The following is an 18,543-nucleotide window of genomic DNA, read 5'->3' as shown; positions in this document are numbered from 1 at the left end:
AAGTTCCTGGCCCACGACAAATGCCTGGAAGATCCTATGGCCACCCTTAAGAACTTGAAGTGAAAACTGCAATCCCTGGTCCCGCGACAACCCCTACCACATGGCCAGCCCAAACATAACATCCCCAGGGAGTTAAAGACTTTTCAGTACGCATTTGTACATAGATGCGCATACTGGCTACCCCTACAATGACCTATGAGGATCCCCACTGGGTCAACAAGGGTCCTCGACATCGGCGGTAAGGAGGAGTCATTTACCATCGACTGCCTGAAACCAGCATATCTAGACTGGGACCAGCCAGTCTCCATTCCTCCCCCGCAATGCAAGGGCACACTGCCCAAGTCATCAGACAATGGCCTAATTGCCGGTTCTGGGGGAGGGCAGCGGCCCACCACACACAGAGATGCAGATCTGCCCACAAAATGGCCGATGAACGCGGTGACTGCGCAAACCCGGGGGTGACATCTACCGTCATCCCAGGTGACCTCCCACACAGCAGGAAGACAGGGAACTGTGGTCAGCGCTTCAAAGATGCGGGGCCTTGATGTCAGCGCCTGGGGCCCATATAAATGTGACGGCCAATGCAATAAATCAGTCTCGACTTCAAGGCTTTGGTGTGCGTATCGTTCTTCGCCATGCCTGTGTAACATGAACACGACATTATAATAAATGCTTTTAGCACTATTACAAATTCAGATCATAAAATAATATCAGTTTATTTTCATTTATATGAGAATAGTTTTTTTTAACTTACAGCAAAGAAAAATTCTGCAAGTGCCAGAAATCTCAGAAAAATTAAAAACAGAAAATGTGAAAATGTGTTTATCTATTTTTTTCTAAATGCAACAAATTGCAAAGTTGAAATGTTAACTCTGTTCTGATCACCATAGATGGTGTCTAAACTATTGAGCATTCGAGATGAGGTTCAATAGACTGCAGAATGTGGTACAGATATACAGCATGGCTAGCGTAGCGGTTAATTCAACGCTGTTACAGCGCCAGCGATCGGGACCTGGATTTGAATCTTGCATTGTCTGTAAAGGAGTTTGTACATTCTCCCCATGTCTGCATGAGTTTTCCCTAGGGTCTCCAGTTTCCTCTCATTTGAAACTTACCGAGGGTAGTAGGTTAATTGAGCAGTACGGGCTCATGGGCCGAAATGGCCTGTTACCATGCTGTATGTCTAACTTTAAAAAAAACTCAAATTAAAAATTAAAAGTATATGATAGAAATTGGAGCAAGAAGCAAGTTACTGGAGGAGCAGTGAGTTACGTAGCTTCTGTGAAGCTGTGTTTGATGTTTCAGGTCAAAACCCTGCATTATGAATGAGTGTGGAGAAAATAATGACATAAAGAGAAGTGGTGGGATGTAGGGTGGCCATTCCAAAAGGAGAACATGGTCATAGGTTACCAGTTGTGTTTGCATTTATTGTTTTTGCAATACCATTTAAATCCTATAAAAAATTATTAATTTTTTGAAACACATTTTATGCATGTATCCTATCGCCGTGTCCTCCTTTTAGAATGGTCACCCAAGTGGGAGGAAAGGGTGGGACATGGGCTGAGAAATAATATGTGGACTGAGAAGGGTTGAGAGATGATGAATGGAAGGATCCAGGGTGGGGGGTGGAAGGGGCAGTAGAGTTGGGAGAGGGAGATGGAGGTGTGGGGGGGGGGGGTGATAGAACAGAACATTGACCATAAAACATACAACAGTACAGCACAGGAACAGGCCCTTTGGCCCAAGGCATCTGTGCCAATTTAAGCAGCAATCGGTCTGTATCTCTCCATTCCCTGCCTGGACACATGTCTATCTAAATGCTTCTTAAATATTGCTATCGTACCTACTCCCATAACTTCCCAGGGCACTATGTTCCAGGCACCTTCCTTGCTTGTGTGTAAACAAAAATATGCCTTGAAATATTTAAATTCTATTCTCCCCTCGCACCTGCTCATCTTAAATGTACCCTCTCCAGTGCCCTCTCCAACCAGATGGTATTAACATCAACTTTCTATACAAAAGAAAGAGACGACCATCTATTAATACATACCATACGAACTTCTATCAGGCCATCAGGTCTCCGATGCCTTATTCAACCTCTCCTTTCAGCTGATGGTCTGTAATCCAGGCAACATCCAGATGAACTTCTTGTATCCTTTCCAAAACATGTACAAATTCAATGTTTAAAAGACATTTGGACAGGAACATGAATAGGAACAGTTTAGAGGATGATGTAGCATTAATAATCCACCAAAGGCCAATGTTGTGAAACTATCAGGCTTTTATTAACTAAAGACAGGAACAACCATCAACCACATCAACTGATGTAACCAAAGACAAAGGGGAACATGCAAGGGACTATGGGTAGGATCGGCCTCATGAGGCATGTCCAGCCGGCAGCAGCCAATCATGACATAACAGTAGTTTACCACAGAGAGATATGGGCCAAACACAACCAAGTGGAACAAGCTTGGAAGGACAACTTGGTCAGCTTGTTGGGGCAACAAGCCTATGTTTAGTCCATATCCTTCGAAACCTTTTCTATTTGTATAGCTGTCCAAATGTCTTTTAAACATTGAAATTGTCCCTGTTTCAGAAAGGACGTAGATGGTTCATCTGGATGTTGCTGTTAAACTCTCTAACATCCTTTCTGTTGTGTGACAACCAGAACTACACACAATGTCCCAAATATAGCCCAACTAGAGCTTAATGCAACTGTTACATGACTTCTCAATTTTATACTCAACATCCTGAGTGATGAGGTATATCATATTTGTTCTTTACCACCCCATCTAGCATTACCGCATGGAAACAGACCGAAAAAAAGGCAGATGGAGCCAGGAGGGAGGTGAAGGTCAAGACAGAGGCTGTAGAGAGGCAAGCAGTGCTACAAAGGTAATCAGTGCTGGAATCTGATAAGAGAGGTGATAATGGGAACTGGATAGGTGATCCTGTGGGTAAAGCATGTGGGAAGTAAACAGATGAAACCAGGAGGGAGAGGGGGATAACAATGAATGGTGGGGGTCTGTAGGAAGGGTATAGAAAAGAGAATGAACTGACCACCAGAGAAGGATGAAAAGAGAAAGGGGAAAACACAAGAGGTAAGTGGAAAATTTATCGTTCATAGGGTTGTAGACCACCAAAGCATAATGTTTTTTAAATTCTCATTGGGGCTCATAATGGCAGTGAAGAAAGCTGAGACTTTTTTATATTAGCTAACTTCCCTCTCCACTCAGTCCTGATGCAGATTTTCAAGCCAAAATGTTAACAATTGCAAATCAAACCCATCCCCACCCTTAGCAATTTCAATCTCCCCCTCCACCAACAAATGCTGCTTGGCCCATTAAGTTCTTCCAGCAATGTGAGCAAAAAGTTTCCTGATGCTGGGGAACTTGTACATGTCTGAGTAGGTCATGCAGTAACAATGGAATACAAGAAGGATTCAACATTTTGGACTCTAATCCTTGAAGATATTGGTATACCTATACACAAAATTGCTGGAGAATCTCAGAAGGTCACAAGGCAACTATGGGAAGTGAAGCATAAAAAGCAGGCAGGTGCCTGAATAAAAAGATGATTAGAGGAGAAGAGGGGAGGGAGGCAGGAATAAGAGTATAGGCTAACCGGTAAGAGGAGATAGATGGCTATGGATGGAAAGGTAGAAGAGAAAAAAGCAGATATAAAAGTGGAACGGGGTAGCTCTCTGAATGCAGATGCATGGAGGTGGGAGCTGAAGGAAAGAAGACAGCGAGATAGAAAGAGAGAGAGAGAGAGAGAGAGAGAGAGAGACAGACAGACAGACAGACAGACAGACAGACAGACAGACAGACAGACAGACAGACAGACAGACAGACAGACAGACAGACAGACAGAGGAGGGTTAATAGTGGAGAAGTTGATATTAATGCCATCTGGTTGGAGAGGGCACAGATGGCATATTAGGTGTTTTTCCTCCAAATATTCAGGAGGCCTGGTTTGGCAGTGCACGAGGCCTATGGATAGATATATCGGTGTGGGACCTTTTTGAAGGACTCTAGCTCAAAACATCAAGTGCCTATTACTTTCTATGGATGCTGCTTGAGTTGTTGATTTTTTTCCAGCAGTTTTCTTTTTATTCACAGCTCCAGGAACCTGGGTTCAGCTCTGATTATTGGAGCAGTTTGTGTGGACTTCATTCAATAATTGCACCTTGATGGTGTGACAGAATATATAGAACATATAGATATGTTTTTGGGAGATAAATTAGGAAAGGTTTGTTAGAGTAGGTTACATACAAACACTTTAAAACAGATCTTATTTAAAAATTGGAGCCCATGCTAGACATATCGGGGCCTCACAGCATTTGCAAGAGTTTCAAAGTGTGCTTAAGAGACATCGCTAATGGATCGTTGTTTACAAAAGGAAGAGATAAAAGATCTCACTGGAGCTGTATATTATCTGGTAGAGTGCTTGGTGTTCTGAGAGTGTCATGTCATTTTGCAAGCAGAGAGAGTCAAACAGAAACAGTATAAGAATTGCCTGCAACCAATGAACTTGGGGAATGAGAAATGAGATTGGGCTGTGAACCAAAGAACTTTTCTGAACTTAAACAAACATTACATACATGTGCACTCCTAATCAGAAGGGAGTTAAGTTAGGTTAAGTAAGTCAATAGAGATAAAGTTTGATTCTATTTTCATGTTTAAAGATAACTGAAAGTAAATTTTGTTTAAGTAACCATTTGTCTTGGTGAATATCTACTGCTGCTGGGTTTTGGGGTCCTTTGGGCTCATAAGATTGGATTATCTGGTTTCCTCATATATCTCAAAGGGGTGCTCGGAGGTTAAGTGGCACCTGTTCATTATAACTTTGTGCAGGTTGTTAGGAAAAAGTATTGATGGGGAATTAATAAAGGGTGAAATGAAACTAAATGGTGGAGATACAGGGAAGAAAGGACAGGAAGAATGAGACAATCAGAATTGTTTCCCCTGGAGCTTGCAGAGCCTCCTTTTATGTTGTTTCAAATAAAATATTTTATGTTTCCATGTATACACACCTGCTATCCTTATGCTTTCTGTACTGTTTAGTGATTGGAAAATAAATTCAGTAAAAAAGCTTGGGTTGGGCAAACTTGAGCTCCCAATACAGCGGCCTTGTAAAATGGAAGTGATAATAGCAGCAGCAAGCCGAGGAAGAGATTTTTCATCAGCACCTGGTGGACTCACGATGCCAGTTTGCTCCTCCAGCCAGTCGGCATTGAAACACTGAAAAATGGAATATCATGCCTTCATAAATCAGGAAATGTCAAAAATATATTCCAACTTTAAATTGGTATATACAACAGTTACCCCACACACACACAAAAACCCATGTGCCACACATTCAGAGCAAATAAAAAGAATCTGTGGGAGGAACAGCATCAGTGGGATTGATCAATCCAGCAGATTGATTTTCTACCCCACCAGAAAAATGCATATTTAAAAAAAAAAGAAAACTTGACACTAATAATATTCTGTACTACCAATTAACAAATTGTTCTGTTTTTATGGGACATACCTTTAGATTTCAACAGAACAAAGACTGAGAACCCACTTTGGCTGTAAGGTCTTCACAAGAAATTAATTTGGTTTCTCAGTTTATTTTCTGGTGCATATGACTCTTGTTACAGAGTTCTGTGTTGTGTATTGACCTGTGTGTTGTGTGGTTTTATGTTAAAAGGTGACAGTTTGCCTTAGAGAGCCAAGGTGAAGGTGAACTGCTGAGAGTGTGGGAGACAGACTGAGCATGTGCAGAAAATTATCTAAAAAATTCTGGACTTGGATGATAAACCATCATTGGGGGTGCTGTGGAGTGGAAAAAGGCCCAAAGCATGAGTCATGGTCTGACGGACAGTTTAGAATGTTGGGATTTCAAAAAAGGATGAACATTCCAAAGGCAGCAGAAGGATCCAGACCAAGACATTGTTCCTCTCTCTGCAAGCAACACAGGAAGACAACTTTGAATTTTGTGCTCTTTCTCTCTCAAAGATCTTTTGGCTTTATTTTACCAATAAACTGAATTTTGTTTATGATCTTTGCTTTGGTTGAGATCAAAGTTCTGTGAGTCTTGTGAGTTTTGTGTTTGTTTTGTGTCTAAGTTTTTCTGTGGGCTGGTTGGAAATATAACTTAGACTTTAATTACATATGTTATATTTAGGCTGGGGGAATTTATTAGTTTTACATTGTTATAGAAATGTGCATATTAATCAGCGGCCATTGTTATAAAATGGAGGATTTTGAATTGAAGTTTGAAGGTGAATTTTGTTAATAAAGTAATTGTTCATCTTTACCCCTGTGTGATATGCCTTCTTTGTGGTTGCTGGTTTGTTTTTGTAACATAATTTGGGGTGTCGTCCGGGATCAAACCAATTTGGAAGCTTTGGGGGCGATTGACTTGTGCTTAGTTATCAGTCGTCTGAGTTTGACTCAACCTCCAGCTTGAAATTAAACAGAAACGGTGAGTGTATAAATCACCAGCAGAAAAACCAGCAACAATGGCAACCAGCAACCAGTTCATCGCTAACCCTTCAGTGGTTAATTTTAAAATGGTTGATAAGTCAGAACTGATGGTTATAGTTGGCAAGTTAAAACTTCTTACAGTAAAAACTGGGATGAAAAAGAAGGAAATTGCCCGAAAGATTGTTAAGCACTATGTAGGTAAGGAAGTATTTGAAGAAGCTGCATTAGAACAGTTTCCAAAGGAGAAAACTTCAGAGGAAGTAAAGTTGGCTTTGAGAAAACTAGAGTTAGAGGAAAAAAGAAGGCAGGCAGAAATGGAGGAGAGAGAGAGAAAGAATGGAAGCATGAGCTAGAACTAGCTAAATTAAAGCTGACCATAATGCAAGGAGGGAAGAAGCCCAAAACGCATGTGCTGGTCAGGAGGAAATGTTTCTGGTCAATAGAGAAGTGAGGTTAGTTCCTCCATTTGAGGAAGCTGAAATAGGCCAGTATTTTCAGCATTTTGAGAAAGTAGCTGTAAATTTAAAATGGCCACCAGACCAGTGGTCATTCCTGCTACAAAGTGTTCTTAAAGGGAAAGCCCAACAGGTGTATTCATGTCTCATGGTACAACAAGCAGTTCATTACGAATTTGTCAAGCAGGCTATACTCTGATCTTATGAACTAGTCCCAGAGGCTTATAGACAAAAGTTCAGGAATTTAAAAAAGGCAGCAACCCAATCTTACCTGGATTTTGCTTATAGGAAGATTGTGTGTTTTGATCGGTGGTGTGCCACAATTACAGTAAAAAGTAACTTTGATTTATTGAGGGAAATCATTCTGATTAAAAATTGTGTTTCTGATGATATTCAAGTGTACTTGGCAGAGAAAAATATAAAAACTTGGCAAAAATTGGTTAAATTCGCTGAGGAATATGCTTTAACCCACAAGCCTAAGTGGACACCAGGAAAAACCTTTCAAATGAATACTGCTGATAATCCAAGTAGAGTAGAAATAAAATATAGAAGTGAGGTTAAAGGAAGAAAGGAAGTGAAATAGGTGAAGGAAAATTTTTTGAGTGTTATTTGCCACTATTGTAAGAAGGCAGGGCACATAATAGTAAATTGTCCTGTACTGAAAAGGAAGAAAGAGAAAGGGGTGGTACCAACTGCCTGTGTTCAGAGTGAGAAAGTTAGGGATATTTTTAAACCATTCATGACTGAAGGTTTCATTTCAATTAAAGAAGGATCCAATCAAGTGCAAGTTAAAATTCTGCAGGATACTGGAGCAGCCCAATCGCTTGTATTAAGCACACATTTTGAATTTTGGTGAGAAGATCGATACTGGAGATGTGCATTTAATTAAAGGCATTGGTGGTGAAGCAGAGCCTATACTTTTTCATAGAATAGTGATGAAACCAGACTTAGTTAATGGCCGGTTACGAAAGGGATAAGATCAAGTCTGCCGGTGGATGGAGTTTCTCTTTTATTAGATAATGATTTAGCAGAGGGTAAAGTCATACATGCGGTAAAACTCACAAGTAAGACATTGATTTATGAGTCTGAAAAGGATTTGAAAATCTACCCTGCGTGTGCCATGTCTAGAAAAAAGGTAGAGGTAGAGAAAGTCTGTGATGATCCGGTAGTGGAGGTAAGCATTGAGGACAAACCTAAGGATCCAGCTTTGCTGTTGTCAAGAGAAGAATTAATAGCTAGACAAAAGCATGATCCTGATCTTGCTGGGATAAGAGATAAGATTCTGTCTAACCAGGAAATTGAAACTGTGCCAGTAGGTTACTTTGTTCAAGATGGAATATTGATGAGAAAGTGGAGACCACAAGTGATACCTGCCAGTGAAAACTGGGTGGTAATAAGGCAAGTTGTAATTCCTAAAACTTACAGGAATGAAATATTAAAGTTGGTTCATAGTACTCCTTTAGGAGGTCATCTTAGAGTGAAGAAGATGGTAGAAAAGATAAGGAAACAGTTTAATTGGCTGAAATTAAGAAACTTTTGTAGAACCTGTCACACTTATCAACTGGTGGGCAAGCCTAATCAAGGACCACCAGTGGCACCTTTACAACCCATCCCTGCTTTCAGGGAGCCCTTCTCAAAAGTGATAGTGGATTGTGTTGGCCCATTGCCAAAAACCAAAGCAGGAAATGAATATTTGTTAACACTCATGTGCATAGCTTCAAGGTTTCCAGAGGCTATTCCCCTGAGAAACATTAAAGCAAAGACGATTGTGAAGGCGACGAAGTATTGGTTTTGTTTCCAATGCAGTCAAACCCTTTGAGAGCTCAGCTTTCAGGAACATATAAGGTGAAATCAAAAATTAACCAGGTCACCTTTGTCATTGAGACACCTGATTGTCGAAGAGAGACATAGGTCAGTCACGTGAACATGCTTAAACCTTACTTTGAGAAAATGACTGAGGAAGAGACTAGGATTCCAATCAAGGTGCTAGTTATAGAGGAAAGTAAGGAGGAGATAAATTTCATGCAAGGTCATGGAGCACAGAAAGTGATAAGCCCCAGGCTGGAAAATTCTATAGTTTTGCAAAACTTAGACACCAAGTTAATACATTTGACTAAACCAGAAAGTGAAGAAATGAAGACATTACTTATGAAATTTAAGGATATATTCCAAGATGTACCAAGAAGAACTATTGTGGCTTGTCATGATGTGGAGGTCAGTGATGCTAAGCCTATTAAGCAGCATCCTTACTGAGTTAATCTGGAAAAGAGCAGATTGTTGGATCAAGAGGTGGATTATATGCTCAAAAATGACATCATCTAAAATCGAGTTCAAATTGGAGTTCACCCTGTGTTCTGGTGCCTAAACCAGATGGCTCAATTAGGTTTTGTACATATTATCGAAAGGTAAACATGGTGACAAAAACTGATGCATTCCTTATTCCCAGAATAGATGAATGTATAGATAAGATGGGGAAGGCTAAATTTCTAACAAAGATTGATCTCTTAAAAGGATACTGATGTGTTCCTTTGACAGAGAGAGGCAGAGAGATTTCTGCATTTGTTACACCTGCGGGATTGTATGAGCATAATGTTCTGCCTTTTGGGATGAAAAATGCACCTGGCACATTTCAGAGAAGGCACATTAATGCAGTAATTCAGGTTTTAGAGCACACAGGAGCCTATATCGATGATTTAGTAATTAGTACAGAATCATGGGAAGAACACATGCTTGAATTAGAGCAGTTATTTCAGAGACTGGTGGAAGCACACCTTCACAGTGAATTTGCACAAGAGTGAGTTTGGACATGCCACTGTAATTTTTCTGGGTTATGTGGTAGGACTGGGATGAGTGGCACCAGTTGGAGTGAAAGTATTGGCTATCACTGTGTTCCCTATCCCTGGTAATAAGAAAGCTCTTCAGAGATTTCTAGGTATGATTGGTTACTATCATAGATTTTGTAAAAATTTTGCAGAAATTGCACTCCCATTCACAAAACTACTTGGAAAGAAAGAAAAAATAATCTGGTCAGATGCATGCCAGGAAGCATTTTTGAAGTTAAAGGTCATTTTATGCTATCAGCCTGTACTTTTGTCCCCTAATTTTGAAAAGCCATTTTTTTTAGTTGTGGACACCAGTGACAAAGTGGTTGGTGCTGTACTGTTACAGAAGAAGGATGGTGATGGAATAGAACATCCTATTTCATACTTCTCAAAAAAGTTTAACAACCATCAATGAAATTACTCGACCATTGAGAAAGAGTTATTAGCGCTTGTTTTAGCGTTGCAACATTTTGATTTGTATATTTGTACTGCTCAAAAACCATTAATAATATATACTGATCATAATCCATTAGTTTTTCTGTCTAAAATGAAAAATAAGAACAGACGTTTATTGAATCAGAGCTTAATGTTACAAGAGTATGATTTAATTATTACACACATAAAGGGGACAGATAACATAATAGCAGATTGTTTGTCAAGATGTTAATCTGGGTAGATATGAATCTAATAACATACCTACTGTAAAAAAAATTGAGTGTTTATTTTATTTTACTTATGTAATACTTCCATTAATTGTTAAAAATTTGTCCTTGTGGACCAGTTTTATTTTTAGCAGGAGAGGTGTTACAGAGTTCTATGTTGTGTCTTGACCTATGTGTTGTGTGGTTTTATGTTAAAAAGTGACAATTTGCCTTAGAGAGCCAAGGTGAAGGTGGACTGCTGAGAGAGTGGGAGACGGACTGAGCATGTGCAGAAAATGATCTAAAAATTTCTGGACTTGGATGATAAACCACCACTGGGGGTGCTGTGGAGTGGAAAAAGGCCCATAGCATGAGTCATTGTCTGGAAGACAGTTTAGAATGTTGAGATTTCAAAAAGGTATGAACATTTCGAAGGCAGCCAGGAGGATCTGGACCAAGCCATTGTTCCTCTCTGTGCAAGTAACACAAGAAGACAACTTCAAATTTTGTGCTCTCTCTCTCTCTCTCTCTCTCTCTCTCTCTCTCTCTCTCTCTCTCTCTCTCAAATATCTTTTGGCTTCAGTTTTTCTGTGGGCTGGTTGGAAATATAGCTTAGACTTTAGTTACATATGTTATATTTAGGCTGGAGAATTTATTAGTTTTACACTGTTATAGAAATTTGCATAGTAAACAGTCGGCATGGTTATTAAAGGGGGGATTTTGAATTAAAGTCTGAAGGTGAATTTTTTTGTTAATAAAGTAATTGTTCATCTTTACCCCTGTGTGATCTGCCTTCTTTGTGGTTGCTGGTTTTATCTTGTAACACTCTACAGTATCAAATTGCCCCTAATGATATTTAATGGGAAATATCGAAGAAACCACATGTGTATGAAATGGGAAAATATCACATTGTTTCTCCAAGGGATTGTTTTCTGAAACAGATAGTTGATATGCTTTCTTTGAGCCAGTCTAATACTTCAGGGATTTGAAACTGATTTTTCACAAAAGCACAAAGTTAGCAATATCTATATCTGGGGGAACTCAGATGGTCTCCTAGTCCATAGGAGGTAAAGATATATTACCAACGTTTCGGGCCTGAGCCCTTCCTCAAGGTATGAAGAGATCAGCTGAGTTCCTCCAGCAAATTTATGCTTTGACTACAATCACAGTGTCTGCAGACATTTATGTTTCGCTTTAATATCTAGGCCTGGACCCATTTTCCATTCCATTGACATTTATAGTAAAGAAAAAAATCACATGAGGTGGTGAATAGGCTGTCCATTTGGCATTACTAAAGACCAATTTTAGTCCAAAGATAAGAATTATTGATCAACAAAAAGATGTCTTGTGGTGATGTGGAAAATTCATAGTAGAAGTATGCTATTCAAAAGGTTTTGTGAAAAGTATTTCTTACTCACCTGGCTCCAGGAGGAAACTGTATAATGCTCTTGAATGATTTTCAGAAGATTGTTAAGTTCATCATGTGAAAGATGATTTAAGTCTTGATCTGACGTATCCCTTAAAATTGCATTCAGATAAAATCTGAAGTCCTTATCTTCTTGAGGAGAGCTTAACGTGCACACATCTTGCATGTGAATAATATAATAAAGAAGGATAACTGAAAGCCTGCTAAATGCATCTTCGTGTATACTGTGCTCTTTGTCACCTCTCTCTATTATTGTGAAAAGAACATCTTGCGAGAGGCACTGTAATTAAAGTGCAATTGAATTTCAATAATTGTGCATCTTGGAGCCATTAATTGAACATAATTATACATGTTTGTGGAATATGTAATACAGAGGCGTTTAAAGAATAGGTACAAGAATTTCTGTCAATTTAAAACAAATTAAACCAAGTTTAAAGAAGTGATACAATAAAGCAGATATGAACAGATTTTGAAAAACGTATATTGATTATATTAAACACAGAACTTCATATTAATTAAAAAAAACAAGGTGCTACAAATAATTCACTTGACACTTTAAAGAAGTTAGAAAAGAAATAGATTTGATCATTTCATTTACCAATATCATCTGACTTAAAATTTTCAAATACATAATCATTATAAAGAGAATTGGCAAATGTGGAAATTATTATTATATAAAATATGAATTATTAATTGTAAATTTATATGTTTATATTTCACAATTGTTGTAATAAAAATACATGAAATTCTAATAGTCATTGCATTTGTAATCATGTACAGCAAACATATTTATCTGATTTTTTTTGCATTTGGAGTTTTCACGCAATCTGGGAAATTTCAAAGAATATTAAAGCTCCAAATTGGACTCATGAAAATTCTGTTGAACCTGATGAAATGCCTTTCAAACATTCAGACCACAGCAAGTATATTGTATTTCCCTTTTGACATTTAAATTCAAGGGATTTTATTTCAAGTGGTAGGTTATGTATAGAGGTCTATGTAAAGCTTACATAACATTTTCCATTTATTACAAAGACAAGATTAAACAATAATTTTGTTACAAATGTTGTGCAGAATAAGGGTGATAAAATATTTTTAGGTTACTTATGTTTATACACAAAGGTTCATCCTTAGGAACAGAAATGAGGGTGGGCAGCTCTGGAGGTTGTCACGACTATCTTACTTTATAGTTGCCTGGAGAGACTGGAATGTCGTTGTTTATGACTCATTCAAATAGGATGCGTACCAAAGTTGAATTGAGTTTTCCACAGTTTATTAAACCTTATCTAGGACACTACATCATTACAACTTTGTTATATGACTAAATGATGATTAAAACAATACTTTAAATGGTCCATAAATGTTTTCAGTCTATTCTAAGACCCTCCATCTTCTCAGAATAAAGGAAAAGCAAAACTGAACATTATCTTAAAACACAGAGAGAGAGAGAGACCTTGACTAAGAATATGTTTCTATGGAGATATTCAAAGAATGTTAACGTCTTCACAGACTTCTTGAAGAATCTACATTTTAACCCTTACAATACTGGCCCCTAATTATTATATCTAAAAAATAATAATTAACATTACAAAAAAATAAGCATAGTATATATTGGTTAAATATTCAAAAGAAAGTGAAAGTCAATTATCAAAGCATTTTGCTTCTTATAAAAGATAGATTTGGGTAAATTGGTCTATTTAGTCTTAATCGGAACTTGATACACAAATCCACTTTTGTCCTGGATGGTATCAACAATCTTCCCCATCAGCCAGGAATTTCAAGACGCTGAATAGTCTATAATAATCACGACATCCCCAGCAGTGAAATTGTGCTATTTCAGTCGCTCGTGCACAGTGTTCCTTCTTTTCCAGAGCAAATGTTATAAATTGCATCTGCTTCCACCTGCAATGCGCATATATGGTTTCCTTCTGAAACTGTCCTGATGGCAACAAAGGTTTACCTTTAAGAAGCAAAAGATGATGCTTCAAGATCATTTGGATCTGTTGAAATCTTAATGATTGGAAAAGAGTTGAGGATAGCTTCAAACTCACATAGAACTGTCTGAAGACCCTCTTCATTAAGATCTTTTCCATATAAGATTGAATTAACTTTTTGCACTGATCTAATTAATCTTTACCCTACACCTCTATGGTGTGAGCGAGTTGGGAGATTGAAGATCCAATTAATTTATTTCTGAACTAGTTCATTATGAATTTGAGTCTGATTCCAGTTTACGATTCCTGTAACTCGCACTGAGCTCCCCAAAAATTAATGCAATTGTCTGATTGCAATTACTTGACTTGTCCACATCTTGCAATTAAACAGCCAAAGGGTGTTGATGAAAGAGTTTGTATTGTGATCGAATGTTTGGGAATGTTTTTGGGAGATAAATTGGCAAAATTAGAGATGGTTACATACATACACACACTTTAAAACAGATCTTATTTGAAATACTGAATTCATATTCAGTGACTTTACAGAAACTATGGAGAATGTTATGCACATTTCACAAGTAGGTGCTAATTGAAATGATGTCATAAAATGAATAGGCTATTGTCTTGGAGGAGTCAAGTTATCTGTGTTGGACCTTTTTGCAAGGCTTCTGACCTCTCTGCAAAGTGCTCACTCAGAGGTCATTGAGAGAGAGAAGGTCATGCTGCTGGCAGTTTAAATCTCAGATAGAGAGAGAGACAGACAGACAGAAGGGATTCTTTGACTGTGTGTGACAGAAAGCTGTAACAAGCCAGGAGAAGCTTCTTGGAACTGAAACAGAAGCTCCAGAGTGGCAGATGCCTGGAAGTGCTATCTGTCTGATGTTTCTCTTGGAATAAAGCCTGAAAGAAAGAGGTTATCATCTGAAGATGATGGGGAAAGTTTCATCACCAAGACATTGAGGTGACTAATGGTGGTAGCTCAGTTGTGGAAATCCTGGAACAACACATCTCTCTCTGCAAACTTACAAGAACCTTCCTGAGAGGTAAACATTTACCTTTCAAGCATCAAAGCCTGGTGAACTTTATACATGTTAAATTCTGTCCACAGTATAAGAATTGCTTGCAACCAGTGAACCTGGAGAATGAGAAGTGAGATTGAACTGTGAACCAAAGAACTTTTCTTAAATTTAGACACACATTACATATATTTAGTTGCCCATTCAGAGCCAGCTCTTCAGCGCTTGACGTCCTGCTTTGCGGAAACTGCCAAAATGTTTGGCCTGGAAGTCAGCCTGAAGAAAACTGAGGTCCTCCATCAGCCAGTTCCCCACCATGACTACCAGCACCCCCCACATCTCCATCGGGCACACAAAACTCAAAACGGTCAACCAGTTTACCTATCTCGGCTGCACCATTTCATCAGATGCAAGGATCGACAATGAGATAGACAACAGACTCGCCAAGGCAAATAGCGCCTTTGGAAGACTACACAAAAGAGTCTGGAAAAACAACCAACTGAAAAACCTCACAAAGATAAGCGTATACAGAGCCGTTGTCATACCCACACTCCTGTTCGGCTCCGAATCATGGGTCCTCTACCGGCATCACCTACGGCTCCTAGAACGCTTCCACCAGCATTGTCTCCGCTCCATCCTCAACATCCATTGGAGCGCTTTCATCCCTAACGTTGAAGTACTCGAGATGGCAGAGGTCGACAGCATCGAGTCCACGCTGCTGAAGATCCAGCTGCGCTGGGTGGGTCACGTCTCCAGAATGGAGGACCATCGCCTTCCCAAGATCGTGTTATATGGCGAGCTCTCCACTGGCCATCGTGACAGAGGTGCACCAAAGAAAAGGTACAAGGACTGCCTAAAGAAATCTCTTGGTGCCTGTCACATTGACCACCGCCAGTGGGCTGATATCGCCTCAAACCGTGCATCTTGGCGCCTCACAGTTCGGCGGGCAGCAACCTCCTTTGAAAAAGACCGCAGAGCCCACCTCACTGACAAAAGGCAAAGGAGGAAAAACCCAACACCCAACCCCAACCAACCAATTTTCCCCTGCAGCCGCTGCAACCGTGTCTGCCTGTCCCGCATCGGACTGGTCAGCCACAAACGAGCCTGCAGCTGACGTGGACTTTTACCCCCTCCATAAATCTTCGTCCGCGAAGCCAAGCCAAAAGAAAAGAACATATATGTGCACTTAGAATTAGAAGGAGGTTAAGTTGGGTTAATTAAGTTAATAGTGATAGGTTAAAGTTTGATTCTGTTTTCATGTTTAAAGATAATTAAAAACAACTTTTGTTTAATTAACTACTTGTTGTGGTGAATATCTATTGCTGCTGGGTTTTGAGGTCCTTTGGGCTCGTAACAGTATCAACTGATGATGCCACTTTGATGTGAATTGCTCTCATGGCTAAATGTGAAAATTACACCATAGTGCTTTACAACACTTCTTGCACGTTTCACTTCAGAGGGTCCAAATAAATCAACTCCAACATATGTGAATGGAGGTTCATCTGGAGAGACTCTGTCGAGATGAAAATCTGCCATCAGCCCTTGTCCAGAAGGAGTATTCACACATTGACAAACAAGACATTTTGTTCCAATTTTTCTGCTTAATCTAGTGGCATCACAAATCCAATATTTTTCTCGTAGTCTGGATAACATATGATTGCAACCACTATGACCTATCTCTTCGTGAATATGTTGAAGAATTAGATTTGAAATGTAAAAATCTTTGGCCAGTATTTCATTTCTTCTGACCTTGCTGCCCTACTAAAGCGCCCACCAACTCTTCAAACACCATTCTCAAGAATAGGGTTGAGTTTACAAATGTGGCTTGTCCTCTTGACATTCATTCCTTTTTTCAGACTTGAAATTTCATCTGCAAATTTCTTCCTCTTGCAAAAGCAAATTATTTCCATCGCAGCATTTATCTTTTCTTTAACTGTGAGATGTCTTTTGTTTTGAGTCTGTTACAATTCAAAAACCATCTTTTAAATCTGAGCATTCATGCCATTGCCTTTTTCAAACTATTCCAGGATGAAAAATAGTGGATTAAATTTGCAGTCTTACTTTTGATTTCAGGGTCCTCTCTTTTGATTTCAGGATCTTCTGGTATTTTTTTTTAAATTTGTCAGGATTTTGAGGCCACTCTTTTTGAGGCTGTAGAAGAAACTGAGGCCCTGACACCCACATTTCACTCTTCAGAAAAGACTTGACTTTCAAACCTCAAAAGGCAGATTGGCAGGATATGTGTTAATATATCTCCACAGTATTGGACGAAATTTCAGTGATTCTGTTAGCCACGAAAGTTCGAAACCTTGTTGATGTATTTGAGCACAGAGGTGTTATCAGTCCAAAGTATGGAGTCTGTTAGTCTCACCTGCAAATCTTTTTTCAATATAGTGTCCATTCTGCTTGCAGCCATCAACTCCATGGGTGGGATAGTGACTGGTTTCAATGGAGCCATTCTGGCCTTTCCCATAGCAAATCCACAATGTACCTGATCTTTGTTATCAAATAGTAATAGGTAAATAATAGTTCCGTAACCAGCTTTATATGCATCCGCAAAATGATGCAATTGAGCAGATGTTACAGTTTTGAAATGTGTGGGTATAGAAGCATCTGTCAATGTTCAAGTCTTCCAGCTTACAGAGATCCTCTATCCAACACATCCATTCTTGTGTAATGGATACTGGTACCTCATCATTCCAACCAATCTTCTTCCTCCACAAATTTTGCAGGATCTTCTTGGCAGTCAAGTCATCTGGTGCCAATATTCCTAAAGGATTAGATATCGAACTAGCTTGACAGAATCCCCATTCTTATGAGAGATCGGCCCTTCAAAGTGATTTTGAACTTAAAAACGTTACCCTGAACACACCATTGTATATCTAACATCCTCTCAACAGGAAGGTTATCATGGTCTAAGTCCAAATTCTTCTCTTTTTTTGCCTTCTCTTTTTCAGGTATGTTACCTAATACCTGGTGACTGTTACTTGCCCATTTGGTAAGTAAAAAATAACTCCTTGTGCAGATCTTCTTTCACTCATGAAAAAGAGATACTGCTTCTTTGACTGTAGCTGCAGAAGTGAGACAGTCATCCACATGGAAGTCATTCCTGATGGTGCTTACAGCTTGAGAGCTAAATTGTTCCTTTATTGTCCTCAGCACACTCCCTAAGGTTAAAATTTGCACCACTTGGTGATGAAGTCATTCCAAATTGATGCCCTGGCACTCTGTATTCCACCATGTTCTGATTGTATTCTCCATCAGTCCACCAAAGAAATCGTAACAAGTCAAAGTCTTCATTCGGTACATTCACCTTGTTGGACAACCATCACTGTCTGCAGTGATGACAACAGGTTATTTTATGGAATCTAGTTGAGACATCTATCAACATACAGGTCAAATCTGGACCCTGTAAGAATTGAGAATTTAATAAACTCCCTCAAAGTTTGCACCACAATCAAACACCACACAAAGCTTTTTCTTCTGCGGATGCAAAACTCTATTTTTTGCCATCACTACAGTCCAAAATATTATATGGTACTTCCTCTGCATTTCCTTTGGATATCATGTCAGACATGCATTTTGTGTAGTCTGAATAAAAGGAAGAATCTTTCTTGAATCTTCTCTTTAAATTCAGTGTGGATTGCTCGATATCAGGCATACATAGTTCCCCTTTCTTTATAGGTAATCCAATGCAATGACCATTAACCAGCTTGGCAGATTTTGACACTGATTCTAAGAACTGTTCTTGGTCATCCCTGATGCACTCAGTAA

At 39.1% G+C, this 18,543-nt stretch overlaps 1 protein-coding gene across 1 annotated transcript in view; it reads right to left on the bottom strand.

Moving 5' to 3' along the window:
• LOC138753657 (zinc transporter ZIP12-like) overlaps positions 1-18,543 on the bottom strand; it is an 88,231-nt gene that overhangs the window by 44,959 nt on the left and 24,729 nt on the right. Inside the window, exons 3-4 of the mRNA XM_069916909.1 lie at positions 11,812-12,099; positions 5,035-5,242 (exon numbers count right to left, since the gene is read on the bottom strand). Of these exons, the coding sequence (XP_069773010.1) occupies positions 5,035-5,242; positions 11,812-12,099 (496 nt within the window). The remainder of the gene's footprint in view (positions 1-5,034; positions 5,243-11,811; positions 12,100-18,543) is intronic.

This window comes from Narcine bancroftii, chromosome 1, assembly GCF_036971445.1.
Source record: "Narcine bancroftii isolate sNarBan1 chromosome 1, sNarBan1.hap1, whole genome shotgun sequence".
NCBI classification, from domain to species: domain Eukaryota; kingdom Metazoa; phylum Chordata; class Chondrichthyes; order Torpediniformes; family Narcinidae; genus Narcine; species Narcine bancroftii.
Note: the sequence above shows the minus strand (reverse complement) of the source record. Positions and strands in the feature narration are given on the sequence as shown.